Genomic DNA, 15,832 nt, shown 5'->3' with positions numbered 1-15,832 from the left:
TTCAAAATTTTATGAGCAATCAAAAGCAATGAAATGAAGCAATGTTTGAGTTTTGAATGCTTTGCAGGATATATATTCATACATATCTTATTATGCATATGTGTGTATTGTTGATGGTGCATGTGTGCGTGTTAATTTACCCAGCGCTGTCAGTCAGTCGCTAATTTTTGCTTTTTAATTAATTAAAAGTAAGCAAATGCAGACTTGACAAGCGAAGCGGCGCGCGTAGATCGCAGCTGGTAACACACACACAAACGCAACGGCAGATATATCGGCAGATATGTGGAAACACAAACATATACATACATCTGTACATTCTTAAGAACACTTGCCGTCGGAAGAGAGCATACTCGAAGCGCTTTTTGGCATTTTTCCTAAATAATAAATTAAAATTTGATGGAAAACAGCTTTGCATTATTTACACGCACACAAGCAAACACACTCACACACACATAACTAAAGCCAAATTTACAAAATAATTTAATAGCGGTAGTGGCGGCATATAGGCAAAAAACAACAACAAAAAAGTATCTGTCTGAGACGTGCTTACATTCGCTAATTTCATACAGGTTTTGCTTTCTTCGTATATGTGTGTGTGTCTGCATGTGTTTGTGTGGGGTGAAAAAGGGTGACATTCTCCACACAATGTGTTGTGAGTGTGAGGTTAAAAAGAGTTTGTGGAAAATGTTTAGAAAATATTTGTGTCTATTACGTGTGAGGTTAAAGAACACGGCATAATATTGAGATCACACACATACACACATATGTACATGTACACATGTGTACGCTTGCTGCCAGCATACAACGCATGGTTGACTGCCAGCATATTACTTCGAGTATGCGTTGTGTGTTGGTATATGTGCCTTAGAGTACCTGAGATGCTGCTGCAAATGCTTAACTAATTAGAATTTAATGAAAATAACTAAAAATGACAGCGGAAGTAGGCTGGGGGGAGAGAATTTAGAGTTGATATACTACACACATACATATGTATATTTATACAACTAGTCATATGTACATACATACAAAATGTAAACAGTTGAAGTTAAAAGCGCTAGTTTTTTACTCAAGCAAGCAATTTTGAGAGTATTAAATATTTTCATTGAAAAATTTAGCGTAAACGCTGGTAATATAGCTAAATGTAAGAGTTGAGCGTTATTGATTTAAAATGTTGAGGGCATCCACTGTTAGTTATCGCAGAAAATAGCTTCGTGGGGTTTTTACGATTTGTGTAAACAATTTGAAAGGTTGTTTTTAAGGGTATCAAATTGTGCAACTGCTCATAGTAGTGGAAACAAGGTGATTGATAGAGCAGAGTAGAGTTTAAAATATTTTACCAGAAATCGTTTAAGACGAAAAGATAACCTTTTCGGATATATATTAAATTATTTTTATGCAAATACTCTAAGGAATAATTTATTTGCCGTTTTAGCTGCTGAAAGCAACACTTATTATTTTAACGCGGACAATTGTGTGGATCAGATTTTTAATACTTATTTTATGAAATAAAAACAAGAAAAAACGTTTACTTCGGTTGTACCCAAGTTAATATTCCCTTCACAGGTGCATTTCTTTTAGTAGCTATGTGTTTAGTTTGTATGGAAGCTAAATGCTATAGTAATCCGATCTGAACAATTTTTTCGGAGATTACATTGTTGCCTTAGGAAATAATCTATACCAAATTTCGTTAATATATCTTGCCAAATGCAAAAGTTTTCCATACCAGCATTTGATTCCGATCGTTCAGTTTGTATGGCAGCTATATGCTATAGTGGTCCGATATCGGCAGTTCCGACAAATGAGCAGCTTCTTGAAGAGAAAATGACGTTTGCAAAATTTCAAAACGATATCTTAAAAACTGAGGGACTAGTTCGTATATATACAGACGAACGGACGGACGGACAGACAGACAGACGGACATGGCTAAATCGACTCAGCTCAACATACTGATCATTTATATATATACTTTATAGGGTCTCCGATGCTTCCTTCTGGGTGTTACAAACTTCGTGACAAAATTAATATAACCTGTTCAGGGTATAAATATATTTGAAAGTAGTTTTTTGATTGAATTGTATTTAACCATAGCAAACAAGCAAAAATATTCAAATATACCCTTCATTCGACAGTTTTTGGAATGTGCTCGGTAAGAATAAATTTGTTGTAGAAATAAAAATTACAACAATTTAGTATGCCATTTTAGCCGCATAAATTCAATAGGTGTTTAAAATATTTCAATATACAAACACAAATTAAATGATGGAAATTATTAAAATATTTTATGAAAGTCAGTCTTTAGCAAAACTTAACAAATATTAAATTCTAATTTCAATTACACAAAAAATAGTGAAAAAAATATTTTTAAAACATTTTAACTTTCTTCAAAAATTATAAATTTTAATAAAAAAAAACTTTTTAACCTTTTTCAAAAACAATAAATTTTAATGAAAAAAAATTTTTTTTTTTTAAGAAAAATTTTTTATGAAAAAAATGAAATTTTTCAAATAAAAATTATACGACATCTATGTGTGTATTTTTTTTAAGAATAAAAAAAGTTAAATTAAAAAAGAACCAGTACTTAGTCTTCAAACAACTTTCTTCTAATAATATTAAATTAAAAAAAATTAAAAGAGCTGAGTACTTTTTATTTGAAAGTTTAAAAATTTTAAGGACAGCAAGCTAACAAACAAACAAATTTTGTATGCTAAGAAACACATTTTTTGTAAAAAATAAATATTTTGAAGAAAAATACATATGAATACATATTATAATTTCAGTTACACAAAAAACGGTGAAGAAAATTTTTTTAAAATAATTTTTTTAAGAAAAAAGGTTAAATAAAAAAAACTAGTTTAAAAGTCGTCTACTCTATTTTCGAACAACTTTCTTACAAGAAATATGAAATTAAAAAAAATGAAAGACATCTATGTACTTCTTATTCAAAAGTTTCGAAGTCTTAAGGATCCAACAACAATCTCACAATTATATGAATTTTATAAGCAAAAAATGTTTTTCTGGTAGAAAAAATTCATTAAGGGCTTGCGTGGGTTTACGGGTTTCAAAAAATTGAGTTTTTTTATTGTTTTATTAAATACTATAACACCTCTATAATATTATCTCAAATTTTCAAGTTGATCCTAGTAATAGTTTCGGAGATACAGCCTTGTGAACTTGTACGCTCGAAGCTAGCTAGGCTAAGTGCGCCGTCTTTAAACGGGTTTTTCTCGTAACCGTGCTTTTGAAGCCGGTTGGCGATATTTCTTGTGAACCACTCAACCGATCTTCATGAAATTTTACACAGTACAGATACAATTCTTAAAAACTTGGGCGAAGTATATTTTTTGATTTACAACTATTTGCAAAAAAAAATGTGGAGAAATTTTCGCTGAATTTTTTTTTTCAATTTTTTTGTCTGCCAAAAATGTAATTTTCAGTTTAATTTCCTTCGTCCAAGTTATAAGTTTTTTTCCGAAGGTTTTAAATAAAACTCATTTTAAATTTCAGAATTTTAGATAATACTGTATGTTTGTAACAATAAAAAATTCTTTAAGAATTTATCTTTTTCGTTGCCAAACGGACTTAAGGGGTAGTAAGGTACATTTTATTACGATATCTTCCTATTCTACACTTGTAAGTCTCCGCCCACCGATTTGAGGAATGGAAATGGTGTCGCAATGGGCAAATCTTCAACCGATCCTTTTGAAAAATATTTTTTTCCAAAAACGTTGTCAAGGTTTTTTTTTTTCTGTTTAAGAATTTCTGATTTTTTTGTTAATACTGTATGTTTGTAACAATAAAAAAATTCTAATAAAATATTTCATGTTTTATTTGAGAAAAAATTATTGAAAAAGGCCGAGGAAAGCCAGGGAACCCCTTAACAAACGATTTTCTTAAAACAAAAGAGAATTGGGAGAGAGAAATAATTAAATGAAAAGCAATTTTTCATTTTGCTTACATTTTTAGTATTTTATAGCTTAAAATATTAGGTTAATTTCGTATATGACTATTTGAAATTTCATCATAAAAATTAATTTTTAAAATTTCAATAAATAAATTAACAATTTCATAATTTTTTGCTATTTTAAAAAATAATTTTTGCTGCCTTGAAATAAATAGCTGTCTGAAGAGAGGATTTTAAATTAGAATTGATTGTAACTATGCGCCATTCTCTTGACATTAAACTATGCTGCGAAAAACAAAGAAATTTTTCATGTAAAACGAGCAAAAGTATAAAAAATTAATAATTATAAAATAACATCTTGTAGTCTAATGCACAAATGTATACATAAGAAACTTCCCCCAAAAGGATTTAGCATAACTTTGGAAAAAAACTTCGCTTTGACCCCCACTAATAACTGTATGTTATAATCCTTTTAAAATATTAAAATAATATGTAATCGATGAGATGAACTTAAAAAGTTTCTGCATACCAAATTTTAAAATGTCACATATGCGCATATTTGTACATCATGGCTTAAATAGTCTTAGATACTTTACCACCTACATATGTACGCATATCCCACCTCACTATAGAAAATTTCGCTTAAAATGTCAATCAAATAGATATTTTCTCTTTTAATTTATGCTCAACATGCACAACAATTAAAAACTAAACTTTACTATACAAAAACAAAAATAATATGGGAGCATAAATATGCTATTAGCTGAAGGCAACACAGAAGTTACTCATACGACGTGTCGCACCGCCGTAGAAAAGCCGCAGCATTGAATTTCATAACCTAGGCAGATGGAAGCTGAGCCTAATAAGCATTGCCGGCAGCTATGCTTGTACAGCCTCAACTAATGACTTATTATTTTCATAACGTGCAGTGGTGTGGGTGCTATATACACACATATATATGTATTTACATGGAAGGATAAACAAAATCGGAGTAGAAATCATTGACGCTTGCCTTGCTGTGGCAGCGAGTGCAAAACTATTTAAAAAGTCATTCAAATTATGGCAACGAAAAAGCTAAAGTAACACCAAACACACACGAGCGCACTCTTACACACATACGTGTACACCTACACACACACAGGACATGTAGCGAAATTCATATACATGAGAAATTACTTTGAAAATCTACTTCCGCAATTAGTTGTTGTTTCTGGTGTTTTTGCCATTGCTTTCGTCGTTGTTCTTGTTGTTGTAGTGCTTAATGTAGCTAGCTTAAGGCTTAATGGCAGCTAAACATTCATGCCTGATAGCATTAATGCCGACATAATGACAAAATAAATATGCGAAAGTGGTTTTTAGTGCGACGTGCGGCACACACCCACACACTCCCTCCATCTGCCACAACAAGTACTCGCCGCACAATAATAACAAAAAACACGCTTCATAATAATAATTTCTAAAGCGTCTGCTACACACTCTCTGAGCTGCTGCCGTCGGTTTTTGGTAAAAAGATGAATTTTCTAAACTGTTATAGGCACACCAGCACACACACACACGCGCGGTGTGTTTGTAAAGCGCACGTACGTGTCTAATGTGCGCTAATGACGCCTCCGTCGCGCTGCCTGTCTTAGCTGCGGTGATGTAAAGGGTTCGCCCAACAACTTTCGTGCGCTTCGCTACAACTAAACACCGACTGGGTGCTGAACAATGGCATTAGTAGTCAAGTGATTTGCCTCGTGCGTTATTGGTGTGAGTGTGTGTGTGTGAGGCGAAAGGTGCGGTGTCGGCTTAAATGCCAACAAAATGCGCAAATAATAACAATTCTTATGATTGTGATAACAATTTCTATTATTACAGCACTTTGGTGCGTGCGTTTGAGTGTATGTGTGTGTACTTTCTTACAAGCACTTGTAATGCTCCTGATATGAGTGGCTTTGCTTTGTTTTGAGAAAGTAAAGGTGGCAAGCTAAGTTCTGTATTGAGTAATCAACTTAAAGTAGCTGATGTATGGAATATAATTTGTATTTTAAAAAGCTTTTTAGCACTGTGCAAAGGAGTTTCGCTTTCCTTAGAAGCTAAAAATGAAACAGATTATTAAAAATTAACAAAAAACAAAATATTAATAATAAAATTTTTAATAAATTAACAAAACTACACTTTTCCATACCGAAAAAAAAAATAAAAATGCTTCATTTGTGCTAGAAAAAACTATAGACAATAGATTTACACTTTTTTCTTAAATATTCGTAAGAAAATCCTATACGAATATTGTTTAGCGAAATTGAAAGAATCAAAAAAGGCCACTCGATACAAAAATCAAGCGTTTATCTTAAAAATACGTTGAAAAAAAAACGTTAACAAGAAAATCCTTAACGTCGATTGAACCGAAGCTGTCATAGCCTCCACTTATACAAAGAAACTCCTTCCAGAACTTGATTTTGTTTGGTGCTATATACTATAGCCATCCGATCTGAACGATTTCTTTTGAGATTGTTTCACTGGCTCACACAATAATCCATGCAAAATTGCTTGAAGATATCACGTCAAATGATGCTGATCATTCGGTTTGTATGCCAGCTATTTGCCATAGTGATCCGATCTGAATAATTTATTTCAAGATTGTAGCAATATTTTGGATGTCTACCAAATTTCGAGAAGATACCTCTTCAAATAAAAAAAAAGTTTTCCAAACATGGACTTGATTCTGATGGGTCCGCTAACGGTGGTTCCGACAAATGCGCAACGTCTTATTTAGTCATCGACTTGCCGGCCTTCCGTGGTGACGTGTGTACAATTTCAGCTCGAATTTCAAAAACGGAGGGACTAGTTCGCTTTTATATACCGTCAGGCAGACGGACATGGTTAAATCGACTGAGCTCGTCATGTTGATTATTTATATGTTGCAAACTTCGTGGCAAACTTAATATACCCTGTTCTTAAAACAAAAATATATTAAAAAAAAAGTAAAGAAAGGTAAGTAAAAATTCACCAATAAAATCCACTTTTGAAGTCTTTTACAAAACAAATGAACATAAAAAGAAAAAGATTTAAGCAAACTTTCAAAAAAATTGAAACTATTTTTCATCTATAAATTGTGACAAAAAAGTTTTGGGAAATTGTAGTTTAAATTTCTCGGGTAAATTATATTTCAAAAAAGTGTATTTTGCTAAGTTGGCAGGACTGTCAGTTTTGTAGCTTAAGTCGGTAAACCTCAGTGGTGCGGTGCGATTTTTAAAGTGGATAAAAATATCGAACAAAGATTTTGTATTAAGTTTTGTATTTCTTACCAAATTTCGTGTGCGAAATCGTTGCGAATGTTGGAAAAGGCTTACGATGATTCATTGTTATCAAAAATACAAACCTACTAGTGATACAGAGTTTTTAAAGACTGTTGAGAGATCGTTGAAGATATGCCTTGTTCTGGACGACCTTCGACCTCTTCAATTAATGAAAATATTAAAAAAGTGAAGAATATGGTATAGCGCCAGGTAAGTGTTAGAAAGATGGCAAGAGAGCTCGACATCTCTGACAAGCCCGTACGAATGATTTTGGTGGATATTTTGGGTAAGAAATGCGTTCTTGCTCGACTCGTCTCGATAAAGTTGAATTTTTTTTCATAAGAGGTCTTTTTGAAGATATTTAATCGTGCGAACTTCGATCCCGCATTCATGGATGAGACTTAAGTTTATGAGGTTGACATGCAAACAAGACAACAATCATCGGAATGAAGGGGAAAAAACGAGCCGAAACCAAAACTAAACAAAAACAGGCTAAAGCTGCACAAAAATTAAGGTGATGCTCATTGTTTTTTTTCGATATTCGTGGTTTGGTATATCATGAATTTGTTCCGGAGGGACATACGGTCAATATTTGGCTGCACTGAGGCATTTGCGTTATAGCATCCGTCAAAAATAGTCAGAATTGTGGAAGGACAATTCATAAATTTTACGTGATGATAATGCGCATCGACATTGTAAGCGAATTTAAAGCCAAAAACGTATTGAATACCATCGATTAACCACCGTATTCACCAAATTTGGCTCTGTGTGATTTTTTCTTGTTCCCCAAACTGAACTTGTCGCTCCGTGGAACCCGTTTTCAGTCGATCGAGGCGATAAAATAAAATTCGGTGGAGGAGCTGAAGGCCAGCCCAAAAAGTTCTTATGAAAAAGTTTCGAGGACTGGAAAAATCGTTGGCATAAGTGTGTCTGGTGGGAATTACTTTGAAGGCGACAAAATAAATATTTAAATATTTTGCGTTTTGTTTACTATTTCCGGGTACTCTTCTGTCACAATCTTTAAATCATAAGGATTAAAAGCGCAAATTTGCCAACAATGCTTTCTTAATCTTGCAATTAATAGTATTGTAACACAAAACATAAATATTAGTTTGCAAGAACTTAATTTTTTAAACGCAAAACAATTAAAAAAAAAAAATAAAAAAACAAATATTTTAAATTTACACATTTACAGCTTACTTAAAGTAGTCTAAATGAAACAGGCAAGCTGGTTCCAATTTTATGAGATAAACTTTTTCGAAACATGGATTTAATCCTCAGAAAATAGTGAAGTTAGCTCTAATTTCTGTTTCTCATATACAGAGTTGCACCAGATGGAAAATTTTACATTATTAAATTTCATAAACTTCGTGCTGGTTCAACTAAATAAATATATAAATATGCTATACTCCGCAGGATTTCTGATTTAACAACATTTTTTTTTGAATGCTGTTTGTTTTATTGAACAAAAAGTCGTGGATTTTTTTTATCATTACGGTTTTTAGAATATACTGTGTGTCAATAAATGATAAGATTAATCATTATAGTATACATACATACATTAAAATTATATACGGGAACCCTAATATTAAATAAGAAAAGCTTTTTGTGACAATGAGAAGGAAAAAAAGCGTGCAATGCCTCAGCTTTTAATTCTAATATGTATGTATACTGTACTACAGGTTTTTGTCGAGCATATTTTAGATTTGTGTTGAAGCTTATATTCTAGCTAAAGAATCGATTAAGCTCTGTGGACCATATAACCCATATATCGTTGGAAAATTCAAGGATTTAAGAAGCAAATATCACAGCTTTGCCGTTTCTGAAGGGCGAACGTATCTTCGGTGGAAGTATAAGCAGTTGGGAACACTGATTTTTTTATTTCAAAATTTAATCTAATAAATTTCTAACCGGACTTTAAACAATGTGGAAAATTATATATCACAAACAATATAAAATGATTGACTCATTGATCGGTCAAAATATAATTTATGAAAAAAAAAACAAATAAATTATCCAAACTCCGTTGCTTGAAATGAAAAAACTTTCCCAAACAAACGACACATCCAAACAAATATTAAAAGTTAAATGCTGGTCTTGAATTGAACTAAAATATAAGAAAGAAAAAACATATTTTATCAAACTGCTTGGCTCCGTGAATCGGTACCTCTCGGCCTGGAAAAAAATTAACTGTAAATATATTATATACGAGTATACACATATGAGATCTGCTGAAAAAAGAATACCTCGTGAAAGAGTTAATACTAGCTAAGCAACAGGGCGTACTGTAAATGCACTTTTGGCACGCTAAGCTATTTCTCTCAGTGTATGTATGTGCCTGCCTAATGTAGGTGTTTGTTTTGGGTGTGCACAGTGAGTACGAATTGGTGATGGTTTGGAGTTTAAACTCAATGCAACAAGAAGTTAAGCACAAGTATACGCCGATTCAATGCACAAAAATCATACAGAAAAACATAACCTCAAATGAAATAATAAATTGATATTGAAAACCGAATTATCAATATAAGGAAAATGACTTCAATTGGAACGAAAATGCATACAACAACAACAATAGTAATAAAATAGTAATATTTTGCATAAAAAGAGGGCAGTTGCGCGCGGCACACTGCGGATCTACTTACCGCCACGATTGATGCTGCCCGGCGAGTAGGTCGGTTGTGGTACGCTAACCGTCGCGCCAACACCACCGTTACTATTGTTGCTGCCCACAGCTGTGACCGCCGTTACCACGCCCTCGCGTGCTATATCCTGCATCACCGATGCCGCACGACTGCCCACACCGGCCGGTTGCAGTATGGTGTAGTGCTTAGTATCGGCCGCCGTTGCTGGACCACCAGCTGAGGCGGCGCCCACTACACCCGGCGTGCCAAGCGCTTCGTTATGCTTATGCAACTGCACACCGCCTGCCAGCGCGGGCTTGAGCTCGGTGATTTTACTATCGGTGGCGCCGATTTGCGAGGCGATATCGAAACCATTGGCGTGGCCGGGCGTTGTCGGCGTAGGACGCGCGGGCGGCAGCATGGACATTGTGTTGGAGTCGGCCAGCGCGTGGGGCTGATAGCTCAGGTATGCAGCCGAAGAGTCATTCATGTTGGTGTAGATGGGGTAATGTGGCGGTGGTGGTAGTGGGGGCGCCACCGATGTCATAGCTGTTGCGCCCGGCGGATAGGGTATGAGACCGTTGCGTTTGATATCGTGTGGCGGCTTAAAGGCGGACGCTTGCGAGAAGGCCGTGGTACGTTTACGCTCGTCCAACGTTGTATGTTCGGAGTGCTGGGAATTGATACGCGCCTGATCGTTTTCCTTTTGTCTGTGGAAACGTAAGAGATCAGTTTGAAAATAAGTTTCTTTGTCGGTTGGTAGCGTTTGTGTGCCATACTTTTGTTTCTCTTCGAAGAGATTCTGAAAAGGTGGCGGATTCTCGTCCTGATCCTGCAGACGGTACAGATTGTTGCGCGCCTCCGGTGGCCAACTGCCCGAGAGGCTTTTCAGTGCCGCTTGTGTCTCACGTATGAGCGTCTCGTCGTCCTGATCGTCGGCGGTCGTTTTTGTCGGTGTGCTTGTACTGACCACCGCTGCTGGTGTTCTGTCTGGTGAATGCAAAGTGGTGCTTGTGATATTGCTGTTGCTGTTATGCACTGAGTTTTGCAGCATGGCAATGTCGTGCGGCGTTGTGTTTGTTTTATTCATGTTGTTGCTGTTGGTGCTGCTGCTAACAGCGCGCTTCTTCTGTGGCAGCGTTGACAATTTGTCATCGCTTTTGTTGTTGTTATTATTGTTATTGGCCGTTTCATCGTCACGGCTGGCGCGCTTTTTACGCTTCACCGCCGTTTCGTGTTCTTCGGTTTTATTGTTGTTGTTGTTATTATTGTTTTCAGCCAAAGCGGTCTCCTTGGTGAGCGGTCGTTTGGACAATGCCATGACGAAATCGGTACGAATCTAAATACATTTTCGTGTTAAAATTGAATATTTCGACATATTTTGGTATAATTATGTAACATTTAGTATATGCTGTTCTTAAAAAAGAAGCTAAATTATTGTGGGAAGATACTCTGTGCGGTTATAATATTGTCGAGACTATAATTGGAAATAGTCAGTGTAGATTTTGGAATTATTTAAGTATTCAGGTTAATAAGGAAACCATTAAAAAATTTAATCGAAATCACATAACTCAAAATAAGCAATTTTCATTAAAGTTCCGATAATAGTATGCACGATACAATCATATGCTGGATTTATGCTATAATTACAATTTATATATTATATTATATTTTATTATTTCATAAAAATCCTATGAAACTTGTAGACTTAGGTTGAGACCCATGTAGTTAGTATTTATGGTTTCAGCCTAATTCAAAAAATGAAATATAATGAACTTGTATTATTAAAAATGTCTTCAATATCATATACATTATGTATGTGCATATGAGAATTTTAGTTTCTAAGTTCCATTAAAGACTGAAAGACAACTAGTTTGGCATTTTACGTCGAGATCTTAAATTGAAAAGCGTTCAAAATACAGGTTGTGCAAGAACTGAAGCCGCTCGAACTTTCCAAGCGACATCGCTCCGCTCTATTTTCTTTCGATATTAAAATAATCTTTTGATAAGTTCCAAGTGGATCCGACGTTTTCGAGTAAAATTTTGTCCAGCGATTATGCGCATTTCCGGCTCAATGGGTATGTTAACAAGCAAAATTGCCACATTTGGGACGAAGAGCCACCTGAAGAGATTAAAGGGCTGCCATTTCATCCAGAGCAAAACGTCAAAGAATATTCTTTCGAATGATAATAAAGATTCCCCATTTAGTTTGAAGTTTCTGTGTTTTCCTATAAAAAAGTAATTTTCCTATAAAAAAGTAAGGAACCTCGAAACCTCGGAACGAGTATATGAGTAAAAAATCAAGCAGTGAAACGGTAACCATTATATTATATACTTGTATAAGGGTTGTAGACTACGATCTAGACTGATTTAATTCTTATTCAGAACCTTAGCACAATATATGTTATAAAAACATTGAAATATCAGATATAGTATTTTTGTCCAAACTAAGCGATTTAAATTCAGATAGAAGTCCGAAAATTGTTATATCAAGTGGATTTGACGCATATTATGCAACTCATATACTAAAGCAACTCAGTGTTTTGATACTATATATATTTCATTCTGTTGTCCTCTATTTCTTTCTTTACCATAGAAATACCAAGATCTTTATGGAAAAAATTGGCTGTACTAAAATAAAGCATTTAAAATTGAAAACTTTGAGAAACCTCCTTAAAATATTTCAATTCAGACCTTGCTCTTAACACCAGCAGTTGGCCTTAAACTTCAATTTTCTTTTTTCTTTCAAACTCTCTTCATAAAATTTAACTATCAGCTTTTCACTGTACATCGTTTGAAAGGTACTAGAATTAGGTAATATTTATATAGTTATGGCTTTTTGATCGCTTATGTCCTATGGCAGTCATCTCACCACTATACAAAAATACAATATATTTTTTTATTTAGAAATGACTGTTCATGAGAGCACAAACCATATATTTCATAAATCGACTTCATACAGATTTTTTTGAAATAAAATTTTCTCTTCATTACGAAAAAATTTCTAACAATTTATTTGGTCTATACCCACATTAGTCAGTTCAACTTCGTAATATGTAAATATTATTAAGAAGTTTGAAAATTATAAAAGTAAACTCAGTTGTGTGAGTGTTTCATTAATCACTAGTATTGCTGAAAACTAATAATAATTAATTAATAATTTGGTATTAATTAAGAAAGTATATTGTACAAAGATTATTTTAATATCGAAATGTTGGCATAGAGTGTTTTAAATTTGTTCACCTAACAGTATCAGAGGGGCGGAATCGATCACTCCCACAAAGAGCCGTTAAATGTATAAAAGTAGGCAGGACTCAAAATAATACTGCAATGAAAAAGCATAAACTCAAAATAATACAATTCATAAAAATATCTCAGAAACTGTTTAACCGATTTCAGCCAAATTTTGTACAGAACATTTTTTTCACTTTCTTATGTTATGTTTTGAAATTGGGCGAAATCGTGCTACCACCACGTCCAAAAGTAGTCGAAATTGTTAAGTCTCCAGATAACAAATGTGTGGAACTTAGTGCCTATGAGTCTAGTTTAGCGCTAGATAGACCTTAGGACGCGGTGCAATGCTCATATATTTATCTTATAGCGCCTATGACTATCTTTTTACTGAAATAAAAACCCAAGGACCGTCGTTTTCTGGATATAATATGTGTCAAATCCACTTGATATAACAATTTTCGGACTTCTATCTGAATTTAAATGGCTTAGTTTGGACGAAAATACCATCAATCACGCCTTAAAAGAAGATATATGCCTGCGACGTATCACCAAAACTACTCAATCACTTGCTTGAACTTGCCTAGTTTTTAAATAGATTTAAGATTTTATAACTTATTGTTAGGCTTTCAAAAAAAGTTCGAATAAATAAAGAAATATTGAAAAAAAAAAAATGTTTTTTTGAGCAGCTGTTGCATTTTCACGTTGTTTCTCTTTGTTTACTTAGTTAGGCAGCACTGATCTTCTGGACTTAATTTATAGACTAATATATTTAGTAACCAACAGAGGAACCACTCGAAAAAACCCGGTTATTATATGAATATTTATAAGAACTTCTTTAAATGGGCTTATTGCTTTGCACCTATTTTTATAACAAAATATGAAAAATATATAAAATAGTCCAGCACTTCTATTTCCTTATATTCATTTACTTTCAAAAACTAGAATTTCTTCAATTTCTTTGCAAAAGCAGAAGAAGAAACTACTAAGCTCCGAATCTGCATCTAAGGCATTTATCGGGACACTTGGTGAACAAATAAATATATTATTCGTAAATATATTAAAATTTTTGTTTGTCAGATTTTGAGGAATTGTTATGTTGACATGAGGTCCTTTTTAATCTATTTATTTAAGACGAAATATAGTTTAATTGCCACTTTTAATGCAATAAAGCATTTTGAAAACATACGCAATATTTGCCTCTATATTTTGGTAATAGTGAGTGGGTAAGCTTCAGTGGCTCAATTTTAACTATTTAAAAAACGGAAAAGTATGAAATTTAGTTTGACGGCCTCTATATTGTTTTGAACTCAACTCTGTAAAGACTCTAAAAGTGTCTTAAGTCTTTGCTTAAGCCTCTCGTATAATTTCAATACGGGTGAAATGTAAATTTCAACGTTTCGTAGCACTGCCAAAGTAAGCTTTGGATATGAGCAAGTCGCAACGACACTGTGTCACACACACCATCGACGGGTTAACCACATAATACTCTACATATTGCTTATAAAGCTGTGTAGTAGATAAATAGATAGAGAGTAATTGAAGCCTTACACTGTGACCTAGAGTTTATTATGCCCACTCTTATATGACATTTGGTCACAAAGGTCCAGCACTCTTAACAACTTTAGGAGCTTGCTGGACGCGAATGAGGTGATAGTGCTGTGTAGTAACTGTAAAGGAATTATCTAAAATATTTTAAGCAACACTATATTTTTTGGTTTTTTTAGAAATTGTATATTAAAATATTTCTTACAAATATCTGAATGTTGAAAAATTTTGTGCTAAATAAATAAAGGTGTGTTTAAATAACTAAAATGGTATATGCGATATGCAAAATATTTCTTTTTGAAATTTTTTATTTTTTCAACACAAAAAAAAATTAAATTTATATAGTAAGTTGATAATATATTTTGATTCTTGTTGCATTGAATTTTCAAGCATCAGCTGGGATTGCTTTAAATTTTTTGATATTTGCGTTGTATTAAAGGCTGGTGAGCAATAAGAGGATTGGAAAAGTATGTAAAAATATGCAAGTTTGTTTGCCTTAATAAAATTCAAGTTGCTTTACCTAATGCCGTTTAGTGTTGGAAAGAGCTGCGTAGCGGAAATTTGGTTGCGTTAAAATGTGTCGTTGGATCACATGAAGAGCATTTTTGAAAATTTTTTGGAATATTTTTGTAATTTCTTTTTTTAATTTTTTTGAATATTTTTGAATTATTTTTTTAAATATTTTTGAAAATTTTATTGAATAGTTTTGAAATTTTTTAAAATATTTTTTGAAAATTTGTTTAAATTTTTTGATTTTTTTTTATAATTTTCAATAATTCTTAATACTTTTAAAATTTTTTTAATATTTTTGATATTTTTTAGTACTTTCGAAAATTTTTAATATTTTTAAAAATTATTAGTTTTATTTGTTGCTACTTTTATTTTCAAACTATTTTGTGCACAAGCACTGCACTTAGCTTTTGAGTTTTTTTTGTTTTTGTTAACCAATTTGCACTTCTGGGCGCACAATATTTTGAGTAAAATATTTTTTTTTTATTTTCAACACTACCGTTTGCACTAGCGTTTTGTTTCAAAACTATGCCGCCGCCAACTTTACGCACAATAACGGTGAAAACAACAGAGAAGGCTGGCAAACTCGGAGCACAAACTTTGTTTGGTTGAACTTTAAAAAGTTGGCTGCAAAGTTTTCCAAGTATACCGAGTGCAAGACACACGTCGACGCGGTCGAAACTTTGCCCAAACTCGCCGAACGACCGAACAGAAAGTTTTTTCGCGCCGCAACGCAAAATTAC

At 33.5% G+C, this 15,832-nt stretch overlaps 1 protein-coding gene across 8 annotated transcripts in view; it reads right to left on the bottom strand.

Annotated features, from left to right (window-relative positions):
* Positions 1 to 15,322, bottom strand: part of LOC126759624 (ankyrin repeat and KH domain-containing protein mask) — a 42,783-nt gene extending 27,461 nt beyond the window's left edge. For 5 of the 8 annotated variants that reach the window (XR_007667035.1, XM_050474515.1, XM_050474518.1 and 2 more), the window contains exons 1-2: positions 15,100 to 15,317; positions 9,822 to 11,139 (exon numbers count right to left, since the gene is read on the bottom strand). Coding sequence is in view for 7 of the 8 variants with exons in the window: in XM_050474515.1 (XP_050330472.1) it covers positions 9,822 to 11,121 (1,300 nt within the window). In the remaining variant the exon portion in view is untranslated. Of the gene's footprint in view, positions 1 to 9,821; positions 11,140 to 15,099 lie in introns of all 8 variants that reach the window. The other 3 variants (XM_050474521.1, XM_050474520.1, XM_050474522.1) reach the window with 3 other exon arrangements.
* Positions 15,323 to 15,832: the final 510 nt, after the last annotated feature.

Source organism: Bactrocera neohumeralis, chromosome 5 (genome assembly GCF_024586455.1).
Source record: "Bactrocera neohumeralis isolate Rockhampton chromosome 5, APGP_CSIRO_Bneo_wtdbg2-racon-allhic-juicebox.fasta_v2, whole genome shotgun sequence".
Classification (NCBI taxonomy): domain Eukaryota; kingdom Metazoa; phylum Arthropoda; class Insecta; order Diptera; family Tephritidae; genus Bactrocera; species Bactrocera neohumeralis.
The sequence above is the reverse complement of the archived record's forward strand: the minus strand, read 5'-3'. Positions and strand labels throughout refer to the sequence as shown.